We start from the raw sequence: 16,171 nt of genomic DNA on the forward strand, positions 1-16,171 counted from the left end.
GTTGTTGTTGCTATTCTCTACTCCCAGCCCTCTTCCTGTTCATTGCAAGGCTGCCTCAATGTACTTTTCATGTTGTACTGTTACCATGGAAACAGAAAGCCAATATAGTCAATGCTGTACAAGGCATATATTAATTCTATTTCTATGAAGCATTTGCTTCTGAAATTGTGTTCAAGATATAAATTCTTTGGGGAGATTTATGTCAATTTGGAAAATGTTCTCCAGTTTGTCAAGTTTATTATGTTCATATTCAGAGAGCACTCAGACAAAGTTGTTAGGGGCATTACAAAGACCCTACATGTATGTCATTATTATTAATGGCATTCTATTGCATGACAACTATTGCAAGAGGGAAGTAAAGGGATAAAGTGAACATACCCAAGTCAATTCCCTTTTGTCATTTTCTGTTTGTTTATGAATTGCTATTGAATGATAATTATTCAGCTACTAGATGATTACAGAGATATCAATATTTAATCATGCCTTTAATGTTGATTATGAGTGTTTGTGTGAGATTATGGAAGGTACAAAGTACACAAATGTTGAAGTCAGTATATATATACCACAACCTATATCTTCTCTTTTTTTCCTCTCTAGCTAGGTGTAGGCCATTGTCTTTAAAACTTTGAATAATGTAATTTGATGTGGTGAGTCATTGTGAAGTGAATGATTACTTGCCACAAGGATATGGAGCTGCTTGGTGAATTTTTTAATTCATAAATTGTTGTTTTGTTTTTTTTTAAAGTTAATCTGAAACTAGCCTTTGAAGAGTCAGAAAGCTTGCAGTCAAACTAGAAGAAACAATAGCAGCAACAACAACAAGTACTCTTTATCTCAAGCTAGGCACTTGACCTAGACTTAAGTCAAGCAGTCATGCACAAAAGGAGAGCAATAGAATTGCTAGAAAGATTAATTAGTGAAACAGGTCTGTAAAATGTGACTAATTCAGTCAAACTTCATAGTGGACCTTAAGTTGTGCTCAACTTATTGAAAGTTGGTGATTATTAGTTTTGTTTTGATCATTTTCCATCAGGTTTCTTCCTCTTCATGATTGGACCCAATGGCCTGGTGTTTAATCCCTTCCATGAGACCGTCTACCAGGATATGAAGCAACCTTTGGCCCACTACTTCATCAACTCTTCCCACAACACGTAAGGGGTTAAAGTTGATTTTGTGCTGGTGTTTTGTCACATGAACAAAAGTCTGTCTTCGTTAGGAGAGGAAAATGTCATTGAGGGTTCTAGAACAGAAACCAGCTGATTTTATCTCGAGCAATATCTGTTTTGTCTCGACACATACTAGAGATTAGTGTAGTGTGATATTCCTGGGGGCATTTCACAAAGCATTTGTCAGACATTTTTTTTTCTGACAAACTGTGATAAGCTACGGAAATCCTTGTGTCTAATTGGCTGACAGCGGATTTGCCAGAAAAAAGATATTTTACAAAAATGCTTGATAAAATGCCCCCCTGGAGTGACATAGATGTTTCAAGTATGGGAGGGAATGTTGAGGGTCCTAAAACAGAAATCAGCTGATTTTATCTGTAGCAATATCTACTTCATCCAGACACGTACTAGAGATTAGTGTAACATTATGTTACTTGAGTGAAAGAGATACTTCATGTATTGGAGGGAATATCAGGTAGATGCCTTTAATGAGCATTTTAAAAGGAGAAATAAAGCTAAATATGAGGAATACAACATATTTTCATTCATTACCCATTGTTGTGGAAGTTACTCCAGAGATACATGTGGAATATGTACATCATTTCAGTATGACAGTTTTGTGATACCATAATTACCTCCGCCAAGGGAGGAGGATATGTTTTCGTTACCGTTGGTTTGTTCGTTCGTTTGTTCGTTTGTCTGTGCACAAAATAACTCAAAAAGTAGACAATGGATTGGGATGAAACTTGCAGGAAAGTTTGAGAATGACACGAGTAACAAACGATTAACTTGTGGTAGGCTTCTATATTGGGAAATCGGCGACTTTCAGCACAGCATGGGTGGAAGTATCTCTATGGAAGAACAAGATCAGTGGTGAAAATGATTTGCATGCTTGGCGGAGGTCTGCGCTCTCTGAGTGCTTTTCCAGTTATATATGCGATGTCGTTGCCATCTGCAATTTGGCAATGATTAAGAAAGCTCTGCTGCAAAAGTTTTGTTACCTGTCTCAGAAAATGCTGTAAAACAAGATATATATGTGGCATGAAATTTTTGTGAATATTCACTGGTATTCGATGTATATAGTGTAGACAAAAACTTTCACATGCAATTTAATTTCTTGAATCTAGGCTCTCGCAAAATTCATGAAAATAAAAATGCGTGCGAACATACCTCATTCTACAGTAGACCAAGAGGGGAAAATGCTATAGAGAAAAGCAGTTGAATGAAAACATGAAAAACAAAAGTGAAACCAAAATCTAGTACCAATATCCAGCAAAGACATGCAACAGTACTGGTAGGAAATCCGTCTTATGAGATTGTGAAGTCTAGATAGATATTGTACAGACCCCCCAGTTTTCCCACAGCTAGCAAGTTAATCCTTTGTGTACCAGGGACTTTGGACAGTATGTACAGTCCTATGGGGTTTCTGCACTGGTCAAAACTCAAAGCACATGGAGTGTTAAGTGTACCAGCAGCCTCACTCCTTGACACAACTTCTTATTTGCTGATTGTTAGCAAGAGGAAGCTAATTATAAGCTCTGAGCATTGCGCTTGCACCATTTTATGCAGAGCTGTCCTGTCAAAAATTGACACACTGGAATTGCGTTTCTGATTAGCAGCTCCGATTCAAGGTTGGATTTTGATGTTTGCTTTATGGGAGTACGCTTTATCCAGTGGATGGAGCGTATGTTTACATTCATGGTATCGCTGATCATCTGTGGAGAGGTAAGTTTTGTGTTAGGCTTGCGTTATTTCGTGCTGCCCGAAAATTATATTTTTTGTGACTTTTTTTAAATTTTCTGGAAATTTCATAATGGATCAGCTATTAAAAAAAAGAGAAAAATGGAAAAATAAGGGGGGGGGGGAGTTAAAAGGAACTACTTGATGTTAGAAAGAATCAAATCAACTATCAGTGTTGTCATTGAAAGGGATTTTCCACAATGAGATACACATGTAAGATATGAGAAGACAGAGGAGATGTTATTAAAGGACAAGTTCACCTTCATAGACATGTGGTTTGAGTGAATGCAGCAATATTAGTAGAACACATCAGTGAGAGTTTGAGCAAAATCGGACAATCCGTTCAAAAGTTATGAATTTTTGAAGTTTCTGCTCAGTCACGACTGGATGAAAAGACTACTATAGCTTGTGATGTCACATGAGTACAACGATATAAAGAAAGAATAAAGAAAATTCAACATATTTCCATTTTTCTCGCATAACAAAAGAACACTTGACTTCTCTCTTTCAGAAGGCAGGGGGAATAATATTACCCTTAACATACGTCAGTAGCAAGTCGAAGAAATGTGCACTTTATTCAAAAAGTAAAGTTTTGTGAAATTCTCTTTGATTTTCCTTATATAGTTGTACGCATGTGACATCATACACTGTAGTAGTCTTCTCTTCCAGCAGTGACCGCGCAGATGCTTACAATATTAATAACTTTTGAACGGATTGTCAGATTTTCCTCAAACTTTCACTGATGTGTTCTACTAATATTGCTGCATTCTCTCTATCCTTATGTATATGAAGGTGGACTTGTCCTTTAAGGTCTTGAGAACAATTTTAATAGAACTGCAAAATATTGTTCGTCTGCATATTGCAAAGAACACTTTGTCATTTGCAATGCCATGGAATTGCATCAGTTCTATCACCACCCCACCCCCCCACCCCCCACCAAACCAAAGCAATACCCTGACATCCAACAAGGAAGAGTCTATCAAATCATCAAATTGTCGGTTGAGAATGATGAGGGTGTTTTAAAGTTACCAGTAAAGCCATAGACCCAAATTCACGAAGGTGGTACAATTGAAATCATGGTTTAAACAGTGGTTTACTGTATACATATTTCGTCTGTGTAAATGCTATTGACAGATTGTGTACACCAATAGACGTCCAGTAGCAAGCGTGCATTGATTCGCACATGTCAAAGGTACGCCTATTTCACGCTAATTTCAGACCATGGTACAAATTTTATATCATGGTCTAGATTTAAACCACCTTCGTGAATTCGGGCCATAGTGTTCAAAGCACCTTAACACCCTTCTCATTCTCAGCTGACAAATTGTGGCTGGTGATTGTATCTGAGAGATCCAGGTATATTTCAATTTCTCTTTTTCACCTTTTTCCTCCACAGATACTTGATGGAGGATCAGCTGAGAGGACCCAGCAGCGTTGAAGCCTACATCCGGGCCTTGCAGAGAGGATGTAGATGTGTGGAGTGTGAGTCCGGAGAATGATCAGTTCATTCAGTCATCTTTTGATACGATATGGTTTGATAAATTCATTTTGATCAGTGTGTATGTTGTACATGTATCACATTTGGCTCTCACTCAGTCCACTATTATGTTCCAACTGTATGTTTTCCTTGGAGAAGTCTTAAAAAGTACATTAATTAAGAACTGCACCCCTGACTCGTGGTCTTGCCCCCTTACCCCACCACTTCCCCTTCATCCCTACTACACCTCTACCTAGGACCTACATATACCTCCCTTACACCACTCTACACCTCCCTTTTAGCTTTTGAACACCTCCCCTCATCTCTCCGACACCTCCAGTATACCCCCCCCCCCACCTTATAACTTACCTCTACTTATCTAACATCTCCCCCTTCATCTTCCCCACACCTCTAGTATACCTCCCTTATACCCCCACAAACCTTCCCTAAACCTCTTGTGAATGCCTCCCCTTTATCTACAGTGTATCTATATACAATGTACCTCCACTACACCTCCCTTACACCGCCCTATGCCTTCCCATACCTCTTGATCATCTTCCCTTCATCTCCCCTACATATCCACTACACCCCCTTATAGTATACCACCTTGCGCCTTCCCAATACCACTTGATTACCCTCCCTTCATCCCCTTCACCTCCAGGGTTCCTCCCCTATACCCCCACACCTTCCCTAAACCTCTTGAACACCTCCCCTTCATCTCCCTACACACCTACTATACCTCCCTTACACCACTCTATACTTCCGAACACCGCCCTTTACTACACCTCCACTGTACCTCTGTTACACCATGCTAAACCTCCCCTATGTCTTTAACATCTCCCCTTTATCTTTCTTACACATCCACTACACCACCTATACACTATCCTACCTATACCTCTTGATCGGCCTCCCTTTATCTCCCCCATACCTCCAGGATACCTCCATTACACCGAACTACACCTCACCAAACGTCCCTTGCATTTCTCCTCTACATCTCTAATGCCTTTTGTAAACTGCCTCTACACTTTCTCTCAGTATCTCATACACCTCCCCAAAACTTGTCCTACACCTTCCCTTAGCCTCCCCTAAATTCCCCCATTAAAAATGTACCTTCCGCACACTACCCCTACACCTCTTCTAAACAGCATCTCCTCTCCCTCTCCCCTACACCTCCCCAAAACCTGAACCACACATGCCCTCTTCACCTCTCTTACACCTCCCGTACCAAGTTGGATCCTCTACGTCAGTAATCCCATCTGCTGCTACCCCAAAGTGAACCCCTTTTTCTTGTTTCCTTCACCCAGTGGACTGCTGGGATGGGCCGGACAATGACCCCATTGTCTACCACGGACACACCCTCACCTCCAAGATCAAGTTCAAGGACATCATTGAGGCTGTCGACAAATATGCTTTCGCTGCCTCCGAGTAAGTAATACATACTTATGCATATATATGTATGATGCTTAACCCGTTGAGGACGAGTCCCGAGTATACTCAGGCAGGTGTCTATGGGCAATGCGTGTTGTAGCAAAATCAGCCCGTCCTCAACGGGTTAATGCATGCACAGTAAATTGTTAGCCAAGACTAAATGAAAAAGAGAAGAAATAATGTCCCTTAAAGAGATTTCAGTCATTGCATTCACAATCTTCCCAAACAAACTATTTCCATTTGAAATGAAAGTAATAATATTAATGTACACCGCACACTATTTTTGAGAGCACCCTCTTATATTTGCCGGTAGTTTCCATTTCAGCTCATTAAACTATATGTGCAAGTGAAAGTACTGGCACTTAAATTCCTTCCTGTCCGTTTCAAATGTCTGCTCTTATGGTTTATAAGATATCTAATAACGCTGTCTCGTCTTATCTTAGACTTTGTTTCTCTGCACTACTCTACTACAACCTGATCTCTTTATTATCTCTGTACTCTGCAATTATGATATTGTCCTTGCACTTGTACCAATTATGGTGATAGGGCATTCTCTGTCATTGCTTTATTCTGAATTTCTTTATAACAAACTCTCCTGTCACTGAAGAATCTGTACGTATGGCTTATTGTTCCCTACACGGCACAGCAATATTACTCTCATTTCTGCAACATTTTAAATTATGTAAAATAGCTCACTGCATGTTTATTTTATTTATTTATTTATTTTTTTATAAATCATGTTTATTTAAAAGCCTACTAAGATTTTATCAAGAAACTGGTGTGTCACAGAAGTAATTCTGGCATACTTTTGTTGACCTTTTACCTCTTTCGTATTACATATTATGTCTTCAGGTATCCCCTGATCCTGTCATTTGAGAATCACTGCAGTGTAGAGCAGCAGAAGGTCATGGCCCAGTACGTCACTTCCATCCTCGGCAGTAAGTCCTCCTTAGCAACTAAGAGCTCTGCATTGACGGGCTTGCCCTCTTGATAGTCTACCTCCATTTATGGCTGCTAATCTGTTCGTGTAACAGCCCGAAGCCCGTCCTTAAAGGGGAAGGCTAGTAACTGATCAGTGGGAATCAGTGGAAATGCTGGGAGATGGATTGTTCCAATCCTTATGGAATTCATTCAAGAGTTCATTGTATATCTATTGTTGTGTGAAAATGATTTGCTTCAGAACGGTCTCATTTTCAAGTAATGTGCAGATTAATGCTCCGTCACTGACCAGGGACGCTAACCTGGAAGCATTAAACTGCACATTACTTGAATATGAGACCATTCTGAAGCAAATCATTTTCACACAACAATAGATATACAATGAACTCTTGAATGAATCCCATAAGGATTGGAACAATCATCTCCAAGCATTTCCACTGATTCCCACTGATCAGTTACTAGCCTTCCCCTTTAACAAGATTGATTTTGATATGGAAGAGAAAATATGAGACAGATGCTGCAGAAATTTATGCAAACATGTACCTCCGAAAAATATATAAACAATTGACTGTACCTCATCCCATTTCACAGTTTCCAGTTTCTTTATATCAGCTGAGGCTAAGAATGACATGACATTTCAAGGGTATATTTGAAGAGTTTGTTCGCAAAAACCGATAAGTTCATATTTTCCAAATGGAGATATTTGCGATTAAAGGTCAAGAAAAATAAAGAGAATAATTAGAAAATTTTTGCTTCTTTTGACCATAACTTCAAAAATTTACCTTTATATGTAGTGACCAATACAATACGTTTGTGTATCATTTAAAAGGTATTATTTTGTACCGTGTGACAGACTCTGTACTTCAAAATCTTCAAAAATGGACTTATCGGTTTTTGCGAACAAACTCTTCATTTGCAATTTGAAAAAAAAGCTGAAGCTGCGCAAAATTCCTTTCATAGATGTATTTCACATTTTCTTTGTTTTCTCCCTAGATCAGTATGTTTATGTGGGTCAAGAATCATGCGATTAACTGAGCATTTGTAGAGTTCTTTTTATGTTTGTAGAGTTTCTTTTTGTTTGAATCAAATTTAAAATGCATCACAACAACAAATGACCACTGCTTACTAGGGTAAAAATACCCTACCAGTTGCCAAATTTGATATCAAAAAGACAAATGGATGGAGCTCTTCAAAACATATGTTATCTTCATTCTATCATCTTTTTTTGTTGTCAGTACAACAATTTATGATTTGCACAATTTATGTGTCCATCTCTTTAGTATGTCATGAAGTTCAAATTACATTAGGAATGATAATACAGAATGTACCTCTAATCATACTGTGTATACTAATGTCTTCTCACCTAAATATTTCAGACAAGCTGTACACGAACAACAACCTCCACAATGCCGCAGCCTTTCCCTCACCGGAGGATTTGAAGGGAAAGATCCTTGTAAAGGTGAGATGGAAAATATATTTTTGGTCCACTATTCTCAAACTATACAGCTGTTATAGATCCATGCATATTCTACATTACAATGTGTAATTTGTTATAGTAGTACTTTGTACGCCATGTATTTAGTGAGTCTAAATTTTCACGAATCGGAACTTCCTGACAATTTTGCATGTGGCTAAATTCGTGATCGTGGAGCCTTGTGCCGAACAGAGAAATGTATGTACGCGTATGCCACATTAATAGCCTGATCAGAGTCAATATTTTCGTGTGTCTTTAATTACGCGAATAGCGCCTGACTTGCGAAATTCTTGAAAATAAAAACCTCGCAAAATATTTGGCATATACAGTATATGAAAGCAAGTGCAAGTTTGATTTCTAGTCTCATCCTTGTGACAATAGCGAGCTTGAGATCTGCGACGCACACGCTAAGACGACGTAGCCTCCTGGGTTGGACAATAGAAACAACTGCCTCGCGCAAGTGCAGATCACCATTTTTTGTCTAATTAGCATCATCTTAGCATTTGTGTTGCAGATCTACAGTAAAGCTCGCTAATGACGGTATTGAACATGCAGCTTTAATCAGGTAGAGAGAAGGAATATGGAGTTGAGAAAGAAGAAAAGTGTCATGAAAGAGTAGATTGAAGAAATGGTAGAAACCAGACAGGAATCAAACTGTGGGGCTGAGACATATGAGGTGGAGAGGGTGATGTACAATGACTGCACATAGTTTGGAGTACGACCCATAGAGAGACAGAGTATACAACATTAAACCTGTCTATAATGGCCACCCAAGGGAGACGAAAATTGCGGCCTTTATAGACAGGAGGCTGCTGTAGACAGGTTTGACTGGATGCAGTTCTTTTTTTTTTTTACCTTTCTCTCAGTGTCTCTTCTTTGCCTGATGTTTATGATGCCTGTACCTTGACATAAACTGAATATTTGATCATTTATGAATAATACATTATGCATCAGTAGATTCATCTGCTCACATTGGATGCATTATTGACCAAATTCATTCTAAATATGACACGCTAGGGAAAGAGGCTTCCCCCGTCCACGACTGCTGAGGATGACGGAGAGGTCAGTGACGAGGACGAGGCAGCCGACATCGACCCTGATGACCCACAGATCAAAGAAGAGTTGGAGAAGAAGAAGAAGGTGAGAAAAAAAAAATGGCATCAAATATTAGCATGTCGTCAATGTTCAGTAGATGTTAAGAGCACCAAAGTTAGATATTTTGTTTGTATATGTATGTTTTAATTTATTTTTCTGCTTCAGAGTTCGAGAGTTATTCTTTTGACATTGAACCAATTAAATGCAAAAAATGCCATTTTTATAGACAAGAAGATTGTACATTGTATGTTGCATGTATTCTTAGGTGCATACAGACTGGGAGACAATTTTAGGGAGCGACAAATTGCATAGTGCCTTTATCAGACACTGATCTTTGTTTATCTCTTTTATGTTCTGTTCAAAGAAAAGTAGCGCATGTATGCTCTAGTTTTTTGAGAAGTAGCTTGATTTAAAATATGTCATGCTGTTGTGTATTGCCATCTACAGTGTATTTGAAGAAGTTGTTATGTTGTTATTTTTTTGTCATTTTTATTTTTTTTCTTCAAATGAAATTATAGCTGGCAAACTGCCTACATTCCCACAGTTTAAGTTAAGATAAAAATTTTGCTGGAAACTGTAGCTAGTACTGAGTTCTTGATCAGCAAGCACCCTAGTGTAGTCTTTAAAAAAAGCAGTAGTGTGTCGTGATTATATGGTTACTGACCTGTAGAGCAAATGACATAGAATACTTAAGAAAGATAACAACTATGTGTAATATCCACTGTAGATAATACATGTACATGATCAAAGCAGATCACAATTTGCTGCAAGATCATAGAATATTTCATGAAATCAGTGAAGTGGTGGTCAATTTCTGATCCACACCATGTGAGGATGTTTAAAAAATACATGTAAAATGATAACTATTTGAGGTTCGGAATGGACCAATAAAGGAGGGTCAGAAATTGACCATCGCTTCATTGATTACATGAAATATTGTATGATCCAGAAGCAGATTGTGATCTGTTTTGATTATGCAACATTTACAGTGGAAATTACACATCGTTGTTATCTTTCAGAAGTACAAGTGTATTCAATGACATCTGCTTTGCAAATGAATGCTAATACATATCGTCGCTGGGGTGACAAGACCTTGTATCTGCAATTTTGGTGAAAATGACTTTTTTGGATGAATGGTCAAATAATGGGTCAAGTGATGTCCTGTCCAAATCCCAACTGTCTTACTCCAAAAATGAAGCCCCCACGGCATGTCAAAGGAAAGGCTATCCCATTCGCCATAGTGCTTTGGCCGCCATGTTTTTTGGCTCTCCTGAACATTTGACATTTTGTAGATATGAGGTCTTGTCGCCCCAGCGACGATATGTACTTGCTAATATTTGCTGCTTGTCAAGATAATTCGTGATTGCTCATATGTTTGATTTGCATATGGCATGATAAGCATTTATGTTAAGCTGGATTCTCTGAGATGAATAATTTGCTTACACCTAGCAACCAAAACCAGCTTGACTCTGTTGTTGAATTCCCTTGTTTCAAAGCATTAAGGAAAGCAACAAAAATCATTCTTGCATTCAATGGGAAGGGGATATTGGAACAAAAGTAAGGATGAATGGAAAGACACTTTGTTGTACTTTTGAAGTTTGGCACATTTTGGGGACTGAGATGTTATGTCTACATGTGGGAGTTTATACTCACTGTCTTTCCTGATATGGTCTGGTGTTTCATTCTTAACATAATCCAACTTTCTTTGAAGTACAGATATTGGTGCAAGAGAGCTGTATGAATTTCATTTAAATGCTACTTAATTAACACATTTTTTTTTTTTTTTTTTTTTTGCAGTGACAGTTTTGATGATTGAAATTTGGTTATTTGTCTACTAATGATGCTGTTTCATCAGCACTCGGTGGCTTTACATAAACATTCAGTGGGATTTTTTGGCTTGACCATACACATGACTGCCATGTTACGTGATAGGACCAGCTGTTCAATTGCTGTTTTAAGGCCATGGCATTGTCAAGGACATGATTACATAAGCTGCACCTCCCCCATAGGTGTATTATTCCATGACAATGGAAAAATCATGTCATTCTTCCCCGCCCAGAAACCTACCGAGCAAGTGAGAAAGTTAATACATGCCAAAGTCCCCATGATGGGCAAAAAACGGGTGATGAACTAAAATTGGTTTGTTTTCAGAGTTTTTCCCACCTTCTGCCATTCCCTCCCCTTAGGTGCATATGTCTGTCCAAGATTTCTTTCATATCATAAGGCTCTTCTCTTCTTGTGTCTCTGCATTGCATACGTGTAGTATGAAACAAAAAGCCAATTAAAGCAAGAACAAAATAAAAGAAATAATAAAAAGTAACCACAATTATCAAAAGCAGCTGCAATTATTTCTTTTTTTCCTAGTAACTGTGTACTGGGTCCTGTATCGCACATATCACTTTAAGGCAGCTCTAATGACAATTGATAATTGCAAGCTACCACAGCAGTTTCTTAACTTCTTGCCCCTAGTTATTCTTTTTTTTTTAATCAGCTTTTGTCATCTTAGCCATTACTCTTTACATCCGTGCTTGATACAGTAGAAATCTGAAAAAAGTGACTGCATTGTCCATTGCGATATCTGTGTCATTCCAAACATCGGCAGCCATTTACAAAATTCTGTGAAGACTTTAAGCAATTGGCAAATGTCTGCATTTTATTGTTTCTTAACATACTTTTGTTAAAATCATCAATGTGACATGTTTCGTGCGTGGGAATGCTAGGGAATGCTAGGATACGCTTTGCTAGGGAACAAAGCATGCTTGCAGGATTTTTTTCTCCTTTATTTCTTTTTTGGACTCATGAGGTAAAACATTCCATAACTGTGAAATGGAGTATGATATGCAAATGCTAGTCAGTGCCAAGAAATCCTTCGTATATAATGTTCGTTGTAAGTGTCATGTAAAAATTCAAAATGTGAGCAAATTGCAGCAGAATAATATAAAACTGTTATGGTTTTGTAAAGAAAAAAAGGATTAAACAAGCAAACAAGCAGAGTGCTGTAATGAATCTGCAAAAGTATTGTGCGCTATTAAAGTGGGCCTTGTCATGTATCATGCATGTTCAATGATTACCAGTGGTAGAAAGGGATAGAAATAGTTTTTAAGAGTGGGTTAGTGGTATGTGCCGACTTTTGGAGGGATGTTGTAGGGTTTCTCCCTTTCTCACTTTTTATGCCTCTGCTCGAAGGGCGATGGGAGGCATCATTTTGTCCGGTTGTCCGTCTTTCTGTCCATCCTTTTTTTATATGATACTGCAGCAATGCGTTGCAGACAAAGTACTTGTTATATTTGAAAACCTGTGTCTGACAGTAAAGAGAGTGTTAGTGTGAATGTTGGCGGAGTACTCTTACCGTTTTTACGCTGTTTGGTTATCGTTTATCTTGTCTTCTCCCAGGAGGATGGTGGCGGTCAGGTATGTAGTCAAAAAGTGTATGCTGCATTGGTCTCTGTCATATTTAATCGATGTGGTGGTCATTTTTCCTCTCTTGGGACCTTCTCTAATTTTGTATTTTGTTGTTTGTTGTCAATATCACAAAGCACTTCTTTCGATCAATTGCAAGTTTTTTATACCCCCATCCCTTTCTTTCCAATCTTTTGCAAGTTCCAATGTGTTTGTTTGTTTGCCCCCCCCCACACTTTCTTGAACATCTTTGTCGTTAAACAAAACCATTTGGAATGAAGTAACCACCTCCATGTTGTGAGCAGTGTGAGAATGTTCCCACTGAGCCACTGCTTGCCAATTACTGTTCATTACTGGAGCATCTGTTCATTTGTTTCTATGTGTGTGATAGTCATGTGTCTTGACTACTACTGGTAGGAATGTGCCTACTAAAGTTCATTACACCGAGGTCATGACGTATTTTATGTGACTTCGTTGGATGTTGTCTCTTTTCAGACTGAACTTTGTATTCTTCTTCTTTGTCTGTCTGTCATTTACTCCCTCCCTCTAATTATTTACAGAAGTATTCTGTACAGCTTTATTTTGAGTACTCTAGGAAATAGTATATCTATATGTGTATCTATTTTAAATACATAAATTAAGAGATAAAGTTTGAAAAGTATTAAAGTAGTGAAGAGAATTTCACATATGTATTCATTGGGACCACATGGTAGCATTTAACTGGTGGATGGGCATATATCATATAATAATAATTGCCAATATGGAGTATAATACCTGCACGATGATACAACATGTATGTATATTAAAGGGAAAGACATGGGCATCTTTAACAAGCAAACTTCATGGATACCAGTGTATATTGATGCAATAGAAGATGATTATATTAACCTGTTGCCTTGGAGATATCATAATTCCCAGTGAGTTTACATGTGTCAAACCCAGTCTGGTATTAGCAATGGCTTAAACTACAGATACATTTTTTCCTCTTTCAGTCTTGGGACTCTACGATAATCAGTACCTGCATGATTACAGCAGCTACCAGAAGGGGCTCAACTACTTTACTTTAAGCCCTTCGATCACTATACAAATATTTATATGATATTTGATATTTATATATTTCTTCAATTTCATGACAAACATAATGTATGAATTATACATTTTTCATTTGTACAAATCATAGGATTTTTTTTTAAAGAAGAATTAAAAAACTTGATGAAGACGAAATATTGATAATTATTTAATACAAATTACACAACAAATTGATATTAAAGAAAAAAAAATTCAAAGGTACAATCTGAGGGAAGTAATTTGCAGAAAATGAAAATAAAAAGAAATATTGCAGAAATGAGATACTTAACATCCTCATCAGGGATGCGTGATTTCAGTGGCCCTGACATTAAATAATATGTTTTTAGAGGAAAAATTTTGACTTCTGAAATGACTCTCTTGCAGGTGGTGTATTTCATATATCCAATGCATACACCCAGCACGAGGTCACTATGGGAAACTGCATTTTAATGGAAGACAAAAAAAAAAAAAGGCTCCACAGCTTTTATCCTATGATCCATTACTCATAATGTATCAATGGATTTGATTTAGGGGGGGCATGGCATGTCTTGATGTATTGTTTTTGTGATAAGACTGTCAGTTGTTTTTGTGTCTTTTCATGTGTGAATCAATTGTTATTTGTGATTCCATTGCAAAAAATGATGGTGAACCACCCCCCCCCCCAGAAAAAAAAAAGAAAGAAGACAAAAAAAAAGAAGAAGAAAAGATATACATAATATCAAAGCATGCATTTTCTGTTGCAGTTAAACTTGGGTTTAAAATGGAAAGGTATGGAGATGGTAAAGTCCCAGACATTGGTCTAAGTTTAAAGTCCCATGGACAAATTTGTCTAGGTTCCTGAATTTGATCTTGTTAGAAAGAGTATCCCTTACCAAATGTTCAGTTGACGTAGGCACCACATTGGGAGTTGCCTACCTTCGCTCCCGCCTTCCTCCCCCCTCCCCCCCCCCCCCCCAAAAAAAACAAAAAACAAAAAAAAACACAAAAAAACCCCACAAAAAACAGTTACCCATCTCTAATGATTGGCACCGTTTGTGAGCATGTGACTCAAGCCTGCTATGCACTGAAGTGGGGGTGGGGAGATGAAATGGCTGTGTAAAATTGATCGGCTCTTACTTTATTTTTGGCTCAGTGAGCATGTAATTACGAAAGCAAAAGTCGCCGAGAGCTCCATGGCATTATACTTTGCACGTTGGCCCATCCATGATATGTGGGTTTATAATGGTGAACAAGAATATACAAGATTTATACATTTTATTTGCATAATTTAATGCATAAGATATTGGTGATATTTTTTTTCCATGCCGCCTTGCCTTTTGGGCTGAATTTGAAGGAAGCAAGCAACATTTTGTGATTTTTTTTTTTTCTGTGTGTGTGTATTTGCATGAAGCATTTTTATTATTTTTTTTTAAGAAAAAAAAATATACAAGAAATAATTTGAGGAACCCATATTTCTAGTAGGGAAGCATAAGAAAAATGCTGTAAATTCCATGATACTGAAAGAATCACATGCTTCCATCAAACAGAATTCAAAATGATTTTATGAATATCCTTCCATATGGCTAAAAAAAAGTCATACAATTGTGATTGATATAAACAAGTAGACCTACTACCATATAGAGGCATTCCCCCCAAAAAAAAAAGATTAAAAAAAATAAAAATCTGTATATACATTGTATAGTGTTGTACTATGTATAGTTTAGAATGACTTTTCATTGAAATATTGTATTTACAGGATGAATGATGGCCCAAAATTTTGTTTTTGCACCCAATAAATTGTGGTGCATAAAATTAGGCCCATTTATTGGTGATGACACACGCAACACATACATTGTACATTGTACATATGTGTATTTACATACTGTTATACACACATGAACACACATTTTTTATATACTTAAAAAAATGCATACAAACACTCATACATACCGTACAAACACACACATAAGCACATACACATAATACACACACACACACCCACACACACACCACACACTTTGACATGTGTGTGTACATTTTTTAGTGTTATATCTGTGACTATTCATGCGTACATGTATGCATCATATGATCGCTGTAATGTCGACTGCTGTTCCTGTCCATTCCACAGCCCATCCCTGCGTATTTTGTTGTTGTTTTTTCTGTCATTTAAATGTTGTGGAGTGTTCTTTATATTCTTTTTATCATTTACCACTTTTAATGTCATTGATCTACCGAGAAATTGTGTGCATTATCTTGATTCTGCACTGAATGCCGAGTTTTTCTGCATTTGATCGTAATTTGTGATATCAAATCGCACTGTGTAACCTTTTTCCTGTCATTCCTTTTTAACTTTGTCACACTTTCTACCTTGTTTTCTACTCTTTTTTTTTGTTTATTTTGTTTTGT

General features: G+C 37.5%; 1 protein-coding gene across 1 annotated transcript in view; it reads left to right on the forward strand.

The window, feature by feature from the left end:
* Positions 1 to 16,171, forward strand: part of LOC139745501 (1-phosphatidylinositol 4,5-bisphosphate phosphodiesterase delta-4-like) — a 79,944-nt gene that overhangs the window by 47,163 nt on the left and 16,610 nt on the right. The window contains exons 8-13 of the mRNA XM_071655889.1: positions 1,034 to 1,151; positions 4,303 to 4,388; positions 5,688 to 5,808; positions 6,664 to 6,749; positions 8,127 to 8,209; positions 9,242 to 9,364. Of these exons, the coding sequence (XP_071511990.1) occupies positions 1,034 to 1,151; positions 4,303 to 4,388; positions 5,688 to 5,808; positions 6,664 to 6,749; positions 8,127 to 8,209; positions 9,242 to 9,364 (617 nt within the window). The remainder of the gene's footprint in view (positions 1 to 1,033; positions 1,152 to 4,302; positions 4,389 to 5,687; positions 5,809 to 6,663; positions 6,750 to 8,126; positions 8,210 to 9,241; positions 9,365 to 16,171) is intronic.

Source organism: Diadema antillarum, unplaced genomic scaffold, assembly GCF_040938485.1.
Source record: "Diadema antillarum isolate AM-2024a unplaced genomic scaffold, OU_Dant_1.0 seq00001271_RagTag, whole genome shotgun sequence".
In the NCBI taxonomy this organism is placed as follows: domain Eukaryota; kingdom Metazoa; phylum Echinodermata; class Echinoidea; order Diadematoida; family Diadematidae; genus Diadema; species Diadema antillarum.